The sequence below is a fragment of the Echiichthys vipera genome (genome assembly GCF_963691815.1).
Source record: "Echiichthys vipera genome assembly, chromosome: 12".
Taxonomy (NCBI): Eukaryota; Metazoa; Chordata; class Actinopteri; order Perciformes; family Trachinidae; genus Echiichthys; species Echiichthys vipera.
The window spans coordinates 11,544,001-11,564,712 of NC_139837.1; the positions used below are offsets into that span (position 1 = coordinate 11,544,001).

At 43.1% G+C, this 20,712-nt stretch overlaps 1 protein-coding gene across 5 annotated transcripts in view; it reads right to left on the bottom strand.

Moving 5' to 3' along the window:
- The window catches only part of meis2a (Meis homeobox 2a), a 79,742-nt gene extending 59,541 nt beyond the window's left edge, over positions 1–20,201 (bottom strand). For all 5 annotated transcript variants that reach the window (XM_083925009.1, XM_083925010.1, XM_083925008.1 and 2 more), the window contains exons 1-7: positions 19,511–20,201; positions 18,806–19,032; positions 17,143–17,284; positions 16,812–16,862; positions 16,337–16,387; positions 15,684–15,833; positions 7,174–7,288 (exon numbers count right to left, since the gene is read on the bottom strand). In XM_083925009.1, the coding sequence (XP_083781135.1) occupies positions 7,174–7,288; positions 15,684–15,833; positions 16,337–16,387; positions 16,812–16,862; positions 17,143–17,284; positions 18,806–19,032; positions 19,511–19,522 (748 nt within the window). In that variant the 5' untranslated portion in view covers positions 19,523–20,201. The remainder of the gene's footprint in view (positions 1–7,173; positions 7,289–15,683; positions 15,834–16,336; positions 16,388–16,811; positions 16,863–17,142; positions 17,285–18,805; positions 19,033–19,510) is intronic.
- Between the last annotated feature and the right edge of the window lie 511 nt (positions 20,202–20,712).

The window sequence follows — 20,712 nt, forward strand, 5'->3', positions numbered from 1 at the left end:
TGTGGGGTTCGGATATTAGGGGGAGGAGAATTGGGAGGGTGGGGGGTGGTGGAGGAGATTAAAGAGCCAAGAGAGGCAGAAGAAAGGGAAGAAAGTAAAAGAGCACAAGGCCCATTGGTCAAACACAAAGGGGGAGAGAGGGAAAGGACATTTGAAGTCAGGGTTAAACTCCAAATGAGCACACCTTAAACGGGCTTGTGTAAGCTGGCAGTCAGGGTTTTTGGACTTTCCCTGCAGGTGTGCCTTTGACAGACTTGGCCTCCATAACCTCTCTCTGATCTAGAATGGGGCCCGGGGTTGGACACAGACGAAACCGGTGGCATCTTGCTGCCTCTGCATTCTTTGTCTATTACATTCACACATGCATGCTTACACTCTCTGTAAACACACACACGCACACAAACACACTGCCAGACAAGGGGGAAAACAAATCTGGTGAGGACTAGAGCAATTGGATTATCACCTCTTAAGGGTGACTTCTTGGCTGACCCCCTTCAGGCTAGCCAGCTGAAACAGACAGAAAATTTCCTGGGAAAACACTCTCCCTTTAAAGAACTGAAGCACTGTCATCCTTGTGAAAATACAGCGGCAGCAGCATTAATGGACGTGGAAATGCCCTTTGGGGCACGTGCTCAAATCCCTTTTAGCCATATTACATCAGACCCCTGTGCACTCCTCATCATCACCACATGCTACGGAGTAATCAGCAAAGGAACATGGGTGTGTAAACCTACTGTATAATGAACTGACAACAGCACTGCACTCTGTCTTTGTTTTTTGCCAGAGCCTTAAAAAAAGAAAAAGAAAAAGTAACTCCCCTCCTTTTACTGTAGTTCAATCATGATTACTTCCCTGAAACACCTTTTCCTTTCTGCTTTTTAATTATGCTCAACTCACTCCCAGATAAGCTGGTCTTCATCTGCTTCTCAGAGGATGAGAGAAAAAGAAAGAATGAAAGGGGAAAAAAAGACTCCCCCAAGCTCTCCCTTAATGGCGCAAAACAGACATTCTCCTCAGCTGCTGTCAGAATAATCTGGGTAATTTTTTCCCTATGTTCTCCAAACATTAGTTTGCACATTAGGGTGACCCAGTTAATGCGCCTTTCCTGCTGTGTAGGACCCAATTCCTGGCCAAGCTGGGTTGGGCCAGGTCGCGCCGGGGGTCTGTTCATGATTATGGACCAGAGGGACCAGGCCCCAGCCAGAGCTGAGGGAGAGGGGAGAGAGTGGAGTGGAAAGAAGGATACGATAAGAGGAAGAGCGGGAAAGAGGAGAAAGCTTGAGCTGCTGTGTGGATGGAGTGGTGGTGATGTTGTGGGTAGAGGACTATGTTACTGGAAGTGGAGCTTACTCTACTGGCAGCCCGCATCCTTTTACAGTTCCTTTACTTTCACTGTTTTCACATGTTTTTTTTTTTCTATTGAGCTATATAGACTCTAAGAAGGTCAGGAGAAACATAGGGAGACGTAAAAAAAGGAAGAGAGAGAGAGAGAGAGAGAGAGAGAGAGAGAGAGAGAGAGAGAGAGAGAGAGAGAGAGAGAGAGAGAGAGAGAGAGTGAGAGAGAGAGCGAGAGAGAGCGGAAGGGAGGAAGGGAGGAAGGAAGGAGGGAGCTGAGGGAGCTGATCATTCTCTTTAATCACATTTTGGATGAGGGCCAGGTAGTCTGCGGTACTGAGAGCGAGACAGAGAGGGGTGAGAGAGGAGAGGAGTGTGAGGGAGATGGTGATAGAGGGAGGTAGAGAGAGATGAAGGAATAAACGGAAAGAGAGGGAGGGAGAGGATGAGAAAGGGACTTATGGAGAGAGGGAGAGAGGGGATGAGCCTGAGAGCAGAGCCCCTTGAAACAGCTTGAAGTGCAGCAGCGCTTAAGCAAGAGTGCACATATGCCAACACATACAATGTCTACGCGTGTGTATGCAGGGCGAGAGTGACAGCCGTTCCCGTAAATGCCTGTGAATGCTGAATCCAGCAAGAATCTGGTGTTAGAGCAGAGGCAGGGAGAGATCCATTTTAAAAACTATGTGCATTAACTATACTTTTCCCCATAGATTAAGCACTCCGCATGAATAATTTAGCCTCTCTTATGCTAATGGGATCATGAAAGTATCCCCTCCGTACCGTGTTTTCTCCCCCTCCACAGCAACTCTTCTCAGCTTTCAACAATGGCCCTTCCCCTTCCCAACAAACCATCAGACAGACATACTGCACTGTTTTCACAAAAGACTAACATGTGGCTGACATGTAGTGACAAGGCTAAAATTGCACACAGTAGCGCGTTGAGAAACACTGTAGCATTGTTATCCTCATTAAGCAGGTATAGCTCAAGCTTGTTTTTTCTGTTTAAGTGCTCAAGAGTGCTTAAGAGTTCACCTGCCGCCACTGATGGCCAGAATTTGAAAGTTATAGGTTGAACGGCCGCACTTGGTGTAATGTTTATGTGATTGCTGTTGCCATTGAGCTGGTTTTGTGTGGCTAGTGGCTATCGAGGGCAGTCTACTCCTCCTACACTTTCAGTGGTTCCCTGTGTTTTCTTTTGAGAGGGGAAGTGGACATATCCTGTGTATTTATGTATTTCTTTGGCCTTTTTTTTTATTGTTCAGCCTCTGCCATCGCATACTAAAATATATACCCAAGCGCACATTTACAACACATTCACACCCTTGTTGCTTCAGTATTGTGTTGTGGTGAGGTGGGGGGGTGCTGTGTAAAAATTATCAGTGCTCCAACAGCTGGGAGTGAGAGCCATGAAACAGCAGGGCTTGGGTCTGCTTTATTGTTTATCTGTTGTTTATGGGCCAGTGTTCAGCTTTAATTACTACACTAAATTAAACTCTAACAGGCACTTAGAGGGAACCAGCTAACACACGCACATGCATGCCCACACACACACACACACACACACACACACACATATATATATATATATATATATATATATATATAGTTTGTATACACAGACACACCTCGCTGATCACTCCAGAGCTGGAGTATAGGCTACTGAAACGCAACAAGCACACTTCCATCTTGCATTTAGCACAGTTCTTTTTGTTGTGTTTTTTTTTTTCTCCTCCCTCATTTTTGGGTCTTCTTGAGCCCTAAGTGTAACTGTAAAAAAAAGAAAAAGCAAAGCCAAAGGTCTGAAAAATGGCAGATTCAACAGGCCTTGTTCATGCTGGGACTCTTTGGGCGGACACGAGGAGTCGTGTCCCCGCCAGGAATGACCCCCCTCTGGTGAGCTCAACCACAAAGACCTTGCTGAGTGGGGCCCCTGGCCAGGGCCAGGGGATCTCACCACACTCCCCACACATACACACACACACACACACAAACACACACACACACACACACACACACTCAAATGTACCACAATACCATCAAGCGCAGCATGCTCCCTTGGAGCCGAACACTCAAGCTCTCCCTCTCTTCCTCCCTTTCTCTCCATCTCTGCCTCACTCAATCTCTCTGGGGAGTCTCTATATCCGCAGAGCGTGGGGTTTGTTCAATTGCTGAGAAAATGTACAAAATGCTTTCTCCTCTCTTCTGTTGAGCCTTTTCCATCTACAGTAGAACCGTACAGAAAGCCCTTTTGCTAACCACTCAAGATGTCAACGTGGATTTTGGTCTTCATGCATAGCTAATAATTACAAGTGTGGACTGGAGCAGAGGCATGCACACACACACTCTGACACACACACATATACACATATAGCAAGAGGGGAAAAACATTACCTACCGTGCTGAATCACTGTTGGGGGATTTACAGTTCATGACTGAGTGCATTTGACTCTACTGTGTTTGGTGTGAGCAGAGTATTTCATCACGCTGCTCCATCACACTTTGGGTGTTTAACATATTACGGACACCTGCTTGGAAACGACTGCTATCTTAAGGCACGCACATTCATCAAGTTTAACTCCCTGCAACTGATGTCTCTGATGTTTCTAGATAAGCTTGGAGGAGTTCCAAAGGACTGTTAATCAAAATGATGTGCGAGCAGAGCCAACAAAGTTATTGTGTGTTACCTTCTGAACCATCCCCCGTAAGCTGCTGATATTTGTTTATCTAGATAGAACATAGGGAGTCATCCTCTAAGAGTCAGTAAGTGAGAGTGCAGAATTTGCCCTGAGGGTGATAATTCATATTTTCTTTTTTTGGAGGGAAATTCTGAGAAAAACAGAAAAAAAAATTCTGATAAGAGCAAGGGGTGGGGAGAGGTTAGAGATCTGAATATTGTACTGAAACCTTTTTCATATGTGTCAGAACCTTAACTGGCAATCTTTACTCACAGCTATGAGCATGCTTCACCTTGGTTTACTGCCTGACAATAAATTATTCCACAAGAGGGGCGATACATTTTTGTGCACTTGTAAATTGTTTTTTGGCACAGGTTCAGAGCAATGCTGAATGCTGAAAGATACAAGATTGGGGAAGTGAATTTTGCTGAATGTATTGTATATACAGTACTAAAAAAGGTATGTGAGTGATACTGATCTTCGTTCTTCTGCACATCCCCTAACGTCAACCCAAAGGTATAAGGAAAGCGAAACAAGTCAAAACTTTTTCCTCTTTAAAACTGTTGGATTTGATCACGGTCAGAAATGCTGTTTTTTGGAAGACATGGAGTCACATATTTAACATGAGGACACTTCTGGATCGATTTTCGAGGTAAATGTTTTTCAAGCCATATGCGTACGTACAGCACAACTTTCAAGATGGAAGATGGCGGAAGAAAGTTGATGTTTTCCTTGGCAGTTGAAACCAAAAAGAGCTGTGGGTCTCACGCACACTTTCTCTCTCTCCCTCTCCTGGTCTCTCTCTTACTCGCTCCCATCGTATTCTGTCTTCCTCAACTGATCCACATCGTCACCCCTTTTAACAGGGGCCAAGCTGTTAAAGACCCCATTACTGAAGTGAAGCACACATTTCACATTTTCTCTGTGGACTCGAGAGTGTGGACTACAAATTTTATGTTGAAATGTATTGAGATAGGAGGCGAGTTCATGCGTAGAGTGGAGCGGAGTGGAGAAGAGGAGGGGGGGCGGGGATGTGGAGAGGTTGGGGAGGGAAGGCTCTGTCAGAATGGAAGGGCCAGAGTCGGGAGTCAGCGAGCGCTTCAAGCGTTAACGTAATTGCAAGAATGTGAAAAATGAGGCGGCGGGGCTCCCGAGCAGAGCGAAAGGTCAGAGCATGCCTCACACAAAACAACTGGCTGGAGGACGGCCTCATTAGACCATTAAATCAGCTGCCCTCTCTCTCTCGTTCTCCTTTTTCTCGCTCTGCATACTTTTTCACCTTCTATACTCTTTCACCTCTGTACTTCAAGGTCTCTTGATTCGCCTTCTTTTAAATATGTCTGTCTATTCTGTGCTGTTTACTTTGCTTTTACCATGAAAGATCTAGCATTTAGCACTCTTCAGTGTAGGTCAGGCTCTGGCCCTGATCTAGTCCAAGCCTGTCTTGGCCCAGTGCGCGTTGCTGTACCGTAACTGTCTTTGGCCCATATTGATCCACTGTTACTGGATACGGTGGGGAGAGGAGTCGATAAGTGCTCTGTGGATTACAGGTCACTTGTACTTATGTGTGTAAGATAATCAATAGGCAGTGCATTTCTTTCTCTCATCCCCCTCCTCCTCTCTTTGTTGTTCCTGCAGTCTTCATCTCCCACTTGCAATTAAAAAGATGAGTGCAAAACTCGTATGCCCTGTGTTCTGACCTACAATCACAGTGTTTTGAGTTATATTATTACTTTCTTTTCAGAAAAACATAGCCTAATTTGCTACAATTTCCCTCTCTCTATCTTCTTCTCTTTCTGTACCTGTTCCTTTGCTCTGCTCACCATGGCAAGCAAAAGGAAATTATGCCTATAAGGGGTCAGTTAAATTTATTACGCTTATATTATCAAACAGACATATCCTGTTGCTATGCAAAGGCCAAGCTATCATCAACTAGCCTCTGATCCAACTAGTCCTGACACAGCCAACCACAGAGGCCTACTGCGGCCCTCAGTCTGTGGTCAGTAATGGTTCAACTGCTGCTTGAGGAGAAAATGATTTAAACAGCCCCCACCACAGACACACATCCCATCGATACATTTGAATGCTTATCGGCAAAACGATAGCCTTGACTGGGACGTGGCAAGCAGCTTCACTCTGTGAGCGAGCCGTTATAAGTGTGCATCTGAGTGTTTGAGCGTGTTTGTGTGTAGACGGTGTGATGAAATTTCATGCAAAACCTTGGACACTGCCAGAGGGCACTCACGGATTCAGAAAGAGACCCACGAAAAAACACAAACAAAAACACACACATACACACACACACACACACACAACACTCTGCTGCCAGTGAAATGAGATCTTAGTGGATTCAAAACAAGGGGAAGGCAAGAAAGGAAAAGGCCACAAGCTCATCATCTGTTCTCTTAATTCAGGCAGCAGTTGTATTTAATAAACAATTTTAACCTCACAACGGATTGATGCTCGGCCTCACCTCTAAAGTCAACTAACAGCATATGCTTTTGGTAATTTATATGTCAAATTTGATACACACCGTGACAAAAATACAAGGCAGATAGCTGTGACTTGCACAAGCTATGTGTAATAATTTCAAATACGTTTGTTTTGAAATGCATTATTACTGTTTGGCAGGTCGTGTACTAGATAACAGAAGGCTCACTGAGACATAATTAGGGACTGTTGTTTGAGCAAAGTTAATATGGTTTAAATGCAAGCAAGAACTGGCAGCAATATAGTATTAATCACCAGCTTTTGTTCAGCTCTCTAAATAGCAAAATTTTGGAAAGCCCTTTACTTATTACAGTGGCGTTTGCTTGCACTTGCGCACAAGTGTAACAGTGGATAAGCTTGTTCATTTTTAGGTGTGACTATGTGTTTACATGGAAGCCAGTCAAAAAGCGGGATAATCCAATATGCAAAAGGTGGGACTAGAACATGTGTGTATAGAGCAATGTGCTATCTATTCACTGTAGATCTCACATTAGACAGGGTTAAAGTGAAGTGCTGGTTAATCTACCCATGAAAGATGATTAATATGTCCTGCATGGACCTGTGCCTGAATCTATGTATGTTTATGCGTTAGCGCTCAGGTGCACAAGCGCATGCATGTGTATAGCTGTGTGAGTGTTCATGTGCATGCCCATTTCTGTTCTGTGCTCACCTTGTTCGCTGCTGTTGTCACCGCTCTGTGAAGCATGTCCCCCGCTGGAGGGCCCCGGTGTGCCGGCTGAGTGTGTGGAGGTGGCGTCATCGTGGTCTCTCCAGGATGCTGGGTTCTGAGGTTTGAAAAGCGAGAAAGCGAGCGTGGGATCCATCCATCCATCCGTGCATCCATCCACATTCCCCGTCCAAACCGCAAACCAGGAGCAGAGAGAGCAGGAAGGGGGGAGAAGGGGAGGAGGTGTCGAGACAGAAAGAGAGAAAAGAGAGAGAGAGAGGCCATATGAGTATGCTGAAAAAGTGAGTGACATCTGTAAGAGGCTACAAGCACTGTGAAGGTCCTTGGCCTGCTTACATTCTCTTGGCAAGCCGAAGAGCCAACAATCAACGATGGCACTAAAATCATAGATGAATAGACAGTAACTAATGCACTTCAGCAGCTGGCAATAAGTCAAAACAGTGTAATCAAAGTGCTTCATTAATGCATGAGAGCGAAATGCAGTACTGTAAGGGTGGCATTTGATTTTGAACGTTGCAAGTGGAGCCCTTGTGAGTAATTGTCTAAACACATATGGCAGAACCCAGAGGAGTTCGTTTATACCATAACCAATTGAGACTTCCGTGTCAAGTGAGAAATATAGAGGTAAAAAGTCCAAACACACCACAGCCGCCATTAATCATTACCACTGTCAGAAATGAAAATAAGATATGACAGTGATTCTCCTGCTAATCTGCCAAAAATGTGTACACGCCCACGCTGACATACACACACGCCCACAGAGGCCTGCAGAAATACACTTACACACACATGCTAATGACATAATAGAGCAAGAAGTATAAACACACACGCACACACACTCACTTTTATATATACAAACACATACTGAAAAAAAGTGTTAAAACTCCGCTGACTAACTTCAAAGAAAAGTCCATAAACAAATTCATAGCTTTTAAGGCGTCTTTCTTTTCTCCTACCCTCCCTCAATTGAGCTCATTTTCTCTCCTCCTCCTCTCTTTCCTGGTCATTCCCACTGCCCTGTCAGTGCACACAGGGAACAGGATTTTCTACTGTACAGGAAAGGCTTTATCAGTGCCACATGAAGGCAGGCTGGAGGTGGAATTTCCTCTGCCATTCAAGCAATAGAGGGACAGACAGATCACGTCATTTACTACACTCAAACACACACACACACTCAATCCATTACAAACAGCCTCTCACACAGAGTTGATGCAGCTCACACAAGCCTAGCTAGTCTTTCCCGATTTAACCTGTCACCTGAGCATGATGACAAAATGTTGGCGAACGTAAGCCTAACGTTGTCTGGGGCCCAAGAGAAGCGGCCCCTTGAGCGGAGCCCAAGCCAAACAAACACAGGCCTGCACCAAGGCTTCCCACAAACCTCAACCCACTTCTCAGTTCCCGCTAGGGTTTTTTTTCCTCCCTCAGACACACATAAACACATATACATACATAAGAAAGCAGAAGGAAAATGTACAGGGCACAGAATATTCCAAGAAAGAGACCGTTTTTACCATTTTGTCTAACTTCAGTTCCTGATGAACTTCTTTTCCCTCAGCTCCCGCCAGAGAGGAGCCTGCCTGCCCGCCTTGGTGCCCCAGTCAGAGTGAGCTGTACTGGTGGAGGACAGACAGGATAGTGCCTGGAGACTAGTGGAGGTTTGCAGGGAAACAGAGGATATAAGACAAGCGGCTGCCGAGCTCCCCTGGGTGCGCAGTCCTGATGTGCTGCTGCTTGTTCTGCTGCGGAGGCGAGGCTGCTGCTATGCCTGTGAGCGAGGCCCTTTTATCTGCTAAGTTTTTTGGGGAAGGAGGGCTGTTTTCTCAAACAGCTCAGAGCTGAAAACAGCAGACAGAAACACACATGGCCCTTCAGACCCTCCGCTCCACTCAAGGCCCTCTCAGCGTCAGCTGTTCACCGGATGGCAATCAGATAAAGAGCTCGGACAATTGCTCAGAAGAGGGGTACGAAGACAGGGTGAACAATAGCCCATGCGTGGGTTTTAGCCCTCCAGAGTGAGCGGACAGAAAAGTGCCCCTGCACTGAGAGGAATGGATGTTTGTGATGTGTTCACTCTCTGGGCCAATGATCAACACATGGTACACTTCTTGGAAACAAGGTGTGTTGTCTGTTATTGTCAACATAGAATATGCTGAGTAAATGTGGTGAATTGGTCTAATTCTATCTTTGTCATATGGAACAAGGAGGGAAGGAGGTAAAAGTGATAGACTCCCAGAGAGTGCATAATGTATTTAGGTAGAGCTGCGCTCGGTGCTTTTCGAACGGGCTGTTGTTGTTCCAAGAGAAGAAAATGACTGGGTTCTACTTCCTCACAGTGAGACACCCACTGCCAGCAAGATGCGAGACAGACCTGAAAAACTATGCTGGCTGCTCTCTCACTCTCGCTCTCTTGTTCTCTCTATCTCTCTAGCCCTCCCTCTTACACTTGCCAGCTATTGCCACAGCACAGTTTTAATGCAACAGCTGAATCGATAGGACTTAATTTAGCTATCATTGCAGAGTAATGTGTCATTTTTAATGGTGCTGGCACTAAATTAAATTCAAAGACACCTCAGCTAATGGTGTTAAAGGGAATGATATTTTGCTGTGATTTGCTACCGTGGGGGTTTAATGGGCCTGTATGCAGGGATATAGATAAAGCTTTGTTAGTTTGTTTCTTAATTGGCAAAAAGCAGACTGCAGCACTGTATATGACCTAATAACAATAATACAGTAGATACTACACCCGGTGCATGTGTACCTTTAATGAAACACTCTTCTCTTTTATTACCTGTAAGTCACCTCTCTTTCATAACCCTGTCTGCAAAACAAGACAACAAATATCACAACAAAAGCGTTAACTTTCCATGCTCAACAAGGCGACAAAAGCAACAGCCTTTCCTCCCCATGAATAATTTAGTGGGCCTCTCTGAGCTACGGAGGGTGCATCAACAGACACCGCATCGCGTAACACAAACACACACAACCATTTTGTCACAACCCCCGTGGGTCTGATAAAGTTCAAACAAGTTGGGGGAAAAAAATCATGTCACCCAAACAGTCTTCTTTAACCTACACCAGAAAGAAAAAAAAATAGAGAAAGCAAAAGAAAAAAGAAGACCTCTAGCCCATGCATGTGACTATTCCCTAAAGCTGAGCATAATTAGGAGTCAAACATGGTTCACTCCATGCTCTTCACTAATTGTGTTAAAGAGCAGTGTTACCAGGAGGAGGAGGAGAACGGCAGCAAGCAAACGCACATACGTGTGCAGGCGGGACCGCACGCGCATGTGCACGTGCACGCACACACACAAACAATAGTACTAGATAGAGAATAAGATACAAAAGAAGCGTGGTCTCTAGGGGCAGCCTTTTCTATTTGCTGGGGTTAGCAACTGGCAGCTGATAATACAAGTTGTAATTAATATAAAAGCAGGAGACAATATGGGGAGGAAGGCTTATAGTGGAGCCAGGCCACAGGAGAGCAGGAGAATGCTGCCGTCTCCTCTGCTTCTGTCCCTTGTTTCTCATTTACAAACACCTGCCTGGCACAATCTCACTTCCCTCACTACACTCTGCCTACTTCCCTAGGAATTTCAAATAAAATTGATTTAGCGGCATCATTGAATTTCCCTCAAATTCCCTTGGAACCCGGAGGAGAGGGAAGAAATCTGTTGGTGTAGTAGCAGTGTAGAACGACTAGCTCTTGTGTGTGTCTGTGTGAAGAGCAGCTACAGGAATCCTGTGCTGAACATGTACAGAATCGCTGACACACCAGAAACACACAGGACCGTAAATCATAACGCCAGCTGACATTTCAAGACACATCTTGCTACACGGCATAAACAGAGAGAGAGAGAGAGAGAGAGAAAAAAAAAACAACTCCTCGCACATTTCTGTTGAGTTGAGCACATAATTATACACAGCCTCTTTAGAAAAGTGTAGGTGCACTTCTATTGAACAACTGAGTATTTACAACACCCTCAATTATCCAGAATATAAAGAGTCCTTAATATAGCAGCTAATAATTCACCGGAGCATGTTTTAACAGACACCAGAGATTGAGTGATTGTTGTTATGCTTCAAAACTTTCTCTGAGGCAAAAACAACATTTTTTACTGTAGTGACGGCACATTGCACGTGCAAATATGTTTCCAGAACACACATCAAAATGACGATCGCCAAATAATAAAAGGCATTATATAAAACAAACAAGTCATTATAGATAATTCTATTTTTAGTTAATCTTTGAAACAATCCCTAAAATATGCATTCAGTGACCACTTTACTACGTATGCATGTACAATCTAAAAATTCAATGCAATACAACTGTTCTGCCATAAAGTCAATTTTTTTGATGCCTATAATGTCCTTTTTTGTTCACATTGTCACAGATGTGTAGGATACATTTTATGTTTTAAGTTAGTGGTGAATTTGCACTGCACTGTCTTAATTTGAGTGGTGTTTCTACTCTTCTTCCAATCGGGTATGTCAATGGCAAGGGTGATTTTTTAAAAACACCTATCAATATCATGTAGCCCAGTACAACACCACCTTTAACCATGACCTAGAGAATTAGCATAGAATTGAATTGACACATTTCCATCAATATAAACAAATAATGAACTTTAATAACTTTGTAAAGGTAGAACTTATGGCAAAGCTGTTGTATTGAATTATTGTGTGAGTCAACACACACATCCTAAAACGACTGCCCAGCAACTGTTTTTCATTGCGGTCATTTTCAGCATGCGTGCAGTTAAAGGAAGGGTAGTGTGAGAGATGCAACAAGTGAGCCTAGTCTCTCTCTCCAGCCGCAGTAGTGGTGATTAGATATGCCTGCCAACAGGGCCCTGCCTCTGAACACTAATCAAATAGGAAATGTAAGGCCAGACATCCCACCATCACAAAACAATTGTGTGGAACAGACCGAGTGGTCCAAGTCAACGCTGCACTGTTTTCATGAGAAGAGAGGGAGAAAACCAAACGCAGTCGGTCCCCGAGGAGAACAAAGCTAGTTGAATTAGAGCACCTCCAAAACTGAGAAATTCCACGGTTCAGGCCCGAGGGCTCTCTGTCCACAAGCAGAGGGGCTGTGTATGCGCTGCACCATGCATACTGACATACAGAAACAGGCATTATTACTGAGCATCCATCTCTGCTGATATAAACAGTAAATCACTGCACGGGCACAAGATGAACTATTGCTATTACTTGACCTAACCTGTGACATCACTGTGTCTGACCAATGGTCTACAGCTCTCAGAGCCTGTACCAGAGAATCAAATGTAAACAGAAAGCTTCTCTCCCTTTTCCCTTTCCAGCCACGCAGGGTCAAGATAAGCTACGCCATAACCTCTATGGGAACCACGATCGCTCCTCATGGAAAGCTATCCAAAAACAAAAGCGCCGGGACGTGCAAATCCTACACACTTTGTCTGTAACAAATCCGAAACTATGCAGAAATTCAAAGACAGTTTCAAAAGCGTAATGCATATGCATGGAGGAAATGAAAAGCACTCTGCTAATATGTAAGCTTTACTGGAGAAGCGGCACAATAGCACGAGAAGACACAAAGGCTAATTCATTAGAACAGATAATATTCACACACTGTTAATTCTATTTGCCTCCTTAATTGGATGTAGCACAGAAGAGACAGAAATTTTATTCATTAATTAAAAGACAAGAGAGCAAACCATTGACAAGCACACACACACACACACACACACTCACACACACTCTCTCTCTCTCTCTGTATCAACCGTTTACAAATCTACACAGCTCTGTGCTTTTTTTTTCTTTCCCATCACCCTTCATGTGTAATACAACATCTTTTTTTTTCTTTCTTTTAATTGGGATGGGGTTGATCTGAGGAGGGGCGATGAGCTGGGAAGCCTTGGGTGGGCTACATGGTTGAGATAGTCACCGCAAGCGAATAAGGGAAATCAACAGTGTCAGCAAGGCCTTATCCCGCTCTCACTATACCATAATCCAGTCATCTCTAAGACAAAGCTGCATTCAAGTGTAAATAAAACTGTGCTTATTATGCTCTGCTGTCAGGTAGGAAGAGGGGAGAGGAGGAAAACAGAAAGAGGTAAAAAAAAGGAAGGAAACACACACACACACACACACACGTAACATACACACACACACACATACAAACAAGCTCAATATGCCGCCTCCTTCACAGTGAAGAGCCTCATCATCTCCAGAAAAACCAACTTTCACCAAATGAGATGTAGCCCAGGGCTATATATTAAAAATGCATATCAAAGCAAAGAAAAATGGACGTGAGAGATCCTAACTAAATAAATTACCATATCTAAATATCAAACCGCCTCCTTCTCCTCAATGAGAAGTGAGGAGAGAAATGAATAATAAAACAGAGCCGAATACAAATGAATAAATAAAATAATTAAATCAAGACAACAGAAATGGCTTTCCATCCTACGGCACAGTTTTGCAGCCAAATGCATTTTTTTTTTTTTTGCACAGCATGGAAAGCTGGACCCCTTTCAATTAGACATGGAAATGACTCTTAATAAGTTAGCTATTTACTGCCAGGCTTTCAGATCATGACCACACTGTACACTTCTTCACCTCAATAGTTTCACTTTCTGCAAATATATTTTTCCACTAAAGCCTCCTGCACACATGCTCTCACACAATGTGTAAAAATAAAGCATGGCATTTTTATTTATGAAAAAGTAACTATTAACTGGCACGTGTATGTTTCCATAATATGTAGAACTCAGCCATGATTAACATCACCCTCAGCTTAGACAGGTCTAGAACCAAACAAACTTTTGTCATATTCAGCCCCAGCGGTTTGGAATGATAAAAAAAAAGTTCACAAGTGAAATAAATCCCTCCAAACTTAAATACCTAATGAGGTGGTCATTTCAAATGACTCCAAGATAAATGGATCGTCATGCAACCTTCTTTGTTTATTGCTGCTCCTGATTTGCTTTATTGGCATATCTAATTTTCTAATTATCAAAATATTTCTCACAAGTGGACTGATGACAAAGCTTGTGTCTGAACACCAGAGGCACCATTGGAAATTGGCTTGAGAATCAACCATCTGCCATGAAACTAAACAGGCTAGTTTATCTAATCTCTGCAATATAAACAACAGCATGCCTCATTTCTACACTTGTGTTGGAGGACCACAATATTGCCGTTCTTGACCGTTTCTCGTCATTTCCCGGTCTAATTATGTTTTAATTCACCTTGTGCAGTGCGATGCTTGGCCATGTAAATGCGACGGGCTTTCAAAGGGAATCCACTGCTATTAGGCCTATAGCCAAACCCAACAGATGCAGTGCAGTGACTTTGCATAACACTTAAATCTGCTTTAATTCCTAATAGGCTTGGCCTTGTGCTGCACAGATATTAACTAGTCACTTACTTGCAATTGCCTGCTCTCTTTTTTTTTAATCCACCAAAACATGAGCTTTAACACAGGCATGCAAAATGCAATAATTCAGAGGTACCAACTCAATAATACACTGTCAGCTCAATCCATATCGCGAGGAGAGCCTGTGTTTATTACACCGAAAATACCCGATTTAAACCAGGGAATCGATCTTCAAATTTAGAGCTACTGTACTTCAGGTGCATATAATTGAATTCAGCAATATGGAGCCTCCAGCCATAAAATGGGGAGCAGAGGAGAAAGCCACTGCAGAGCAAACCACACGGCAATCAATACGAAACAATTAAACACATTAACATCAACAGCAATGGAAGGCCTCCAGACGAACCATCAGATGCCTTGTGAACTTGACATTGATGGTAAGCCTTTAGCTCTGAGATCTATTTCAATAGGCTACCACTTTCTCCACCTCTGCAGCAAAAAAAAAATCCACAGCTTTACGCACAGGCCATATCCAGCTCCCACAGCCCCAAATATAAAGCCCTTTTCTTTTTAAATATTGGCCTAAAGCTACAGCTTACCGCTGATACCCTGCTTTAACGTTAAACCTGCGTAACAGATAATTGCCTCACGTTTTTTTTTTTTTCTTCAACTCTCCATAACGCACGGCAGCGACTTACACGCGCACACCCCCTCTAATGCACACACAGACACACTCAAACCGCGAGCACACAAGCAAGCGCGGACGCATTATGCACACATGACTGCTCCTAATCAAAAGACTAAAACAATAACTCAGTCTATTGTATCACATCTAGCTTTTGACCTTAGAACATCGATCGGCAGATTTTCCTTGCAGAACAGAGCATGCTCTATTTACTGATGGCACAGCACGGGTCACACACTGAGCACAGGCAGGCTGAGTAGCTCAAAAGTTGGCTTTTATGAGACACATCAAACAAATCTGATTGTCTAAATATTTTTTTTAAAAGCCGATCATTCATATGCATTGTGCTTTAAAACTGATAAATACTCTGGGGGTTCTCTCTCGGCAGCAGAGACGCATGCAGGCACGGACAAAACCAGCACATGTGAATATAATACTGTTACTTACGTGATCTGCGAGGTTAGTCGACGATCCCGAGAGCTCTTCGTGATCTGATTTTGAGCTGCCATCCCGTTCGTCAATAACTAGATCTATTGGCATTTTTCCTTTCAAACAACTGATGTACCGGTGGCAAAAATTGTCGCAGAGCTCGTGCACCTAGAAAAAAAAAAGAGGAAGAAAATACATTTTTTTCAGGATGGGGAAATGCTTCAGCCAGTCCAAGAATAACTCCAATTAAGGGGCATTATTGGCGGCGAGGAAACAATAGTGAAATTGTTGCAGTGCTTATTATTCTCCTGAGACTGGAGCAACAAGTCCAACGACAAAAAATAAACAGCATGCCGTGAGCTGGTGGAATAATGAGTTGTGGAAACTAAATCTGCGGATCGATAACAATGTCCAACGTGAGCAAAGAGGCCCCAGCATATTTCTGATCAATAGTCACAGAAATAGTGGGCTAAATGGAATAGCATATTTTATGGAAATTAAAACACCTGAAACATTTTCCCAATGCACGCTGGTTTATTTTGGAATATCTAATAACTACTCCACTGAATATTGAAGCATAATATGGTTGCACTTAAATACAGGGTGTCTGTGCAGGTGGCATCTTGCCTCAGAGAAATATGAATATATATGAAACGATTTGTAATATTTACCTTTTCTAATTCCAAGAGGTGAAATCGTAATACTTGTATGGCTTGTATCATCTGGGGGGAAATGCAAAATAAACACGATTAAAATCAGAACATTTACAGGATTCATATTTGTTTTTAACACTAGTACAGCATTTTAGGATCATCTGCCCGTCATAACACTGTGGAGTGCATTATAGCCGGCAAGAGCGAAATATGTTAACTCTACAAGGAAGCTGGATTTCACAATCTCACTGGTCATCACACACTGGTCAGCTGGGTCAGTCAGATGGGAAGGCTGAGCATTGACAGCGGCAAATGTGGTCACACAGCTTTACTTCAAAACTCATCTGACATGTGTTCGGAAGTTTAAATCATATGTTCACATATTTACTGTGTGATGAGGCGGACACTCCAGAGTATCCCAAAACAAGGCAGGGTATAACCGCACCTAAGCGGCAATTATTGAGAGACAAGAGAGGTCAAAGGGTGCCCTTACCAAATTGTCCAACTCTGGATTTGATGAAAATAAAGGTTTTTCTGCTCGGACCTAAAATAATACACCAAATGTCAAAGTTAGTTTGGCATGAAATTTGAGGAATGTACGTCTATTTCTATCCAGAAATGTAAGCTGATACAACAGTTCTCATAAATGACTTTAATTCTGCAGAGAACACACAGCATTCATTAATCATATCACGAGAAAGTTTTATAGCAACAAAAAAAAGAAAAGAAAGAAAAGAAAAGAAAATGAAGCAGGCAGAAAACTATGTGCCATGGCGCAGCCACAACATCCAACAATATGTTTTCTTTAATATTTCGAAATTGACCTGTTTGGCAAAGACTGCAATGTCCTCATTGAAGGAGTCTGAGGAGCAGACATCGCCGCCTGCTACGCCGGGCTCCCTCGGAGTACACGTCGCCAACTCGCACTTCTCAAAAACCAGTGCGAGCAGTGGGAATAAAGGGTGACTGCAAGAGGGGAAACACAGCCTGAGTACAAGCAGCACAGCGGCTCCACAATGCCCACTGCAAAAAATGTCCAATCAACCTGCATATCTGTCGGCCCTAACAATGCTACATATCTACATAAATATAACACAGTTGGTTGAGATCATTTTTATTTTCGCCTGCTGTATAGTTTTCATAACTCCAAACAAGTGGGCGCTTTTTAAACGAAGGCAGAAAACTAAAACAATCAAATCTGGATTCAAGATTCTTTTTAGGAGCTGTTTTGAGTTGCCATAATGGGCAAACACGCATCTGGAATATTTTATTCCTCTTTTTAGGAAATTTAAGGATTTTAGACTCAATGTGATATGAGTCGACTTGTTGAGACTGACATTTTTTGCAGTGCAAACTAGAAAACGGCTGAGAAGTCAACAAAACTCTTCAAAAACAAGACAGACACACTGCAGCAGTCACCGGGAGTTTAGTTTAGAAATTATAGTGTAAGATATAAAAACTTAAAATGAAATAATAATGTGGCAGTTATGCTACAGACGTAAACTGAGGACTTTACTATTAAAACTATTGCTTTGAAAATTAGGTAGAGGTGAATAAAAATAAGTCCAACTACTCTCCAATCAACAATAGGAGATAGTCAGCAAAATCATTTTTAAACGCTAAATTATAACTCCAGTGTAAATGCAATTTCTAGAACAAACGTTAACTGTCTTTATTTGCGTCGTTAAGATTTGTGTCAGTATAAATAAATAAAGGTTAAACACTATTCCGCGTGTGAGAGCGTGAGTAAAAGAGATGAAGAGGATTTACTCTGCACTACATCCCAGATTATAATGATACACTGCACCGGATTATTGTACTTTCTGTGCGTACGCGTTAGGGAGCGACGTCTGGAAACATTTTCTGAAGTTTTGAAATCATCGGTGGGAACATCTAAAATATGTTTTCTATCGCTGTTTGAGAATAATGTGATTAAAGTGTAATTATAAAGACACGTAATGCGTTGCGACGCGCCGTGTGTCTGTGTTGCAATATTTATATTTTAAAAAAAACATTTGAGAAGTTTTTTGCAAGGCAGCAACCAGGGCGTTTAAATGAGTCCAGACTATTTTAGGAATCAACTAATAATAGTGGGCTGTCATATTGAAGCAAACTCTATAACGTGGAACAACTGTTTATGTTGTGTTTATTTCTTTTTTTAATATATATATTCCCATGCAGTCTGTGACTTTAGCGCTTAGGACTGTGCACACAGAGCTTCCATCTTATTTTATAGCTTGTATTTCGAGCTCGAGGCTTACTCTTACTTACTGCAGGCTTCTAGGTGCCTTCTACAATGCGGATAAAATTACACATCAACAAAACCCCCCTAACTAACAATGGAGCTCTAAAATCGCAGCTCTGTCCCGCACTGAACACGTTTTGAATTCAGTTCTGGGAGAGAAAAGTCCAACAAAACCAAGTTACAGAAAAACTGAAAACTTGGACGAAAATAACTGCGCGCTACTCTGTAAATACAAACCTTACCCGTAAATTTGATCTTTATCCCTCTTTAAAACGTCGTTGACAGCAGAGCCCATGCTGGTGGGCATAACGTTTGGATGCGGAGCGTGGGCTCCGTAGTGCTGGCTGGCGTGCAGCGGCGGTCCGTGGTTCAGGTGGTGGACCTGGGGAAGCGGCCGGGGAGCATGCGGGTCCCCGTACATCGACGCCGAGACTCCGTCCATCCCACCGTAGTGGGCCAGCTCATCGTACTGGGAATGAAATCAGAGCAAAAGTCAGCGGGGCTGTCCGGTTACTTTTTTGAACAAATGTGAAAAGTACAAAAAAAGAAAGCATGCCGTCTCATTTTGAATACACGCAAAAGGAGAAACTAAACAGCTCTGTAAATGCACCGGGAAGAAAAAGTGTCATATATTGCATCTGATAAACGGTTTGTCATTACCAAAAACATTCTAACTTTGGTGCTTCCCGAAAGAGAGTTTGGTGCGTGAAAAGAGCGAATTAGTTTGGAGTCTCCTGTGAAACTGATCCACGACTGTCGTGGAGGCTGTCGGTAAAAAGCAGAGGCTGTCACTTTGCCTGAGGAGTAGGGGCGCTGCAAAAATGTCAAATATAGTGGCTTTGATATGAATACTTTGTGAATTTGCCACCACCCGACGAGAGGTTATCGATACGAGTGCCTCCCTACAGTGGATTTGAACAGGTAAGTGTAGGAGATTTAAAACCTACCCTTTGCGCCATCAGGCTGCGCTCCAATAAACTCCTGAATCTGTCGTATATTTAATATCCCAGTCCCGTTCAGAAAGTGATTTAGAGCCAAGATTCCTTTTTCAACCAACTTTGCGACTTCTCCTATTCGCCAGTGTGGTTCAGTTGAAATCGTAGCATCAGGGAGTTTTGCAATTTTTCTTGTTTTCCCTCTTTCCTCGGAAAAAAAGAAAAAAATGCGCCAAAGTGAAGGTTACAATCGGCCCATCAACAACCTGCATGTAACTAAACTGTCGTGTCTCATGGCTTTTTGCCACTCCAGCTGTCAATCAAAGCCAGAGGTTGTCAAGGTAATGAATGAATGACGGTTGGTGATGATGTTCAAGAGAAGGACGAATCTTTTTAGTCCGTTTTCATCCCGCAAGTCCGCGTCTCCTTTAATGCCTCCAGATCGCTATCTTGTTTTATTATCACTGTAAAAAAGAAGAAGGGAAAAAGCAGTAGAAATTAAGAGATTGCGATTCAGATCTTTCCTTTCTTTCCCCCCGTAGGTATTTCGTCTATCTGGCGAGACTGAGATGAGTGAGTGTCAGCGAGTGTTGGCAGGTTGGCTGCTAGCTTGCTTATAGAAACAGAGTCAGTTCGCAGCGCTGAGCGGTGGGCGAATGAAATGACGGATCCCGGAAGTAGCGGTGGCCATAGCCAGTCCTACAGCAGCTCCAGAAAAGAGAGAGGAGAGACCAAATCTTGTGATATGCAGAGTATATGCGAGGCGCAGGGACGGCTTCAACTCCACACTGGGGGTAAAAGCCAAACCAACAGAGCTCCAACTCCCACCCAATTCCCTTTCGCCGTGAAGAGTCCTATAGAAAGAAAAAAAAAAAACACAGAGAAGGCTGAATGAGGAAGGTTTAACAGCGCGGACACTTCGGGCTGCAGCGAGTTCAATCAAACACAACACTGACTGAAAATAAATCATCATTTAGAGTTAAAAGTTGATCTTGAAGCAGATTTACGCATGCACTTTTACGCACGGTAAAATGTAACGTTAACACAAGATGGACAATACATATTTGGACTTCTTTACCTATCCTTTCAGTCACTGACAGAAGTGAAACTACATATTATAAAGCATCTTCAGTACATCTTATGAATGCTGAGTTTAATATAGGAGCATGACGCTTACGTGTTATCTGTTGTGTGTAGTTATAAACTGGTGTGCC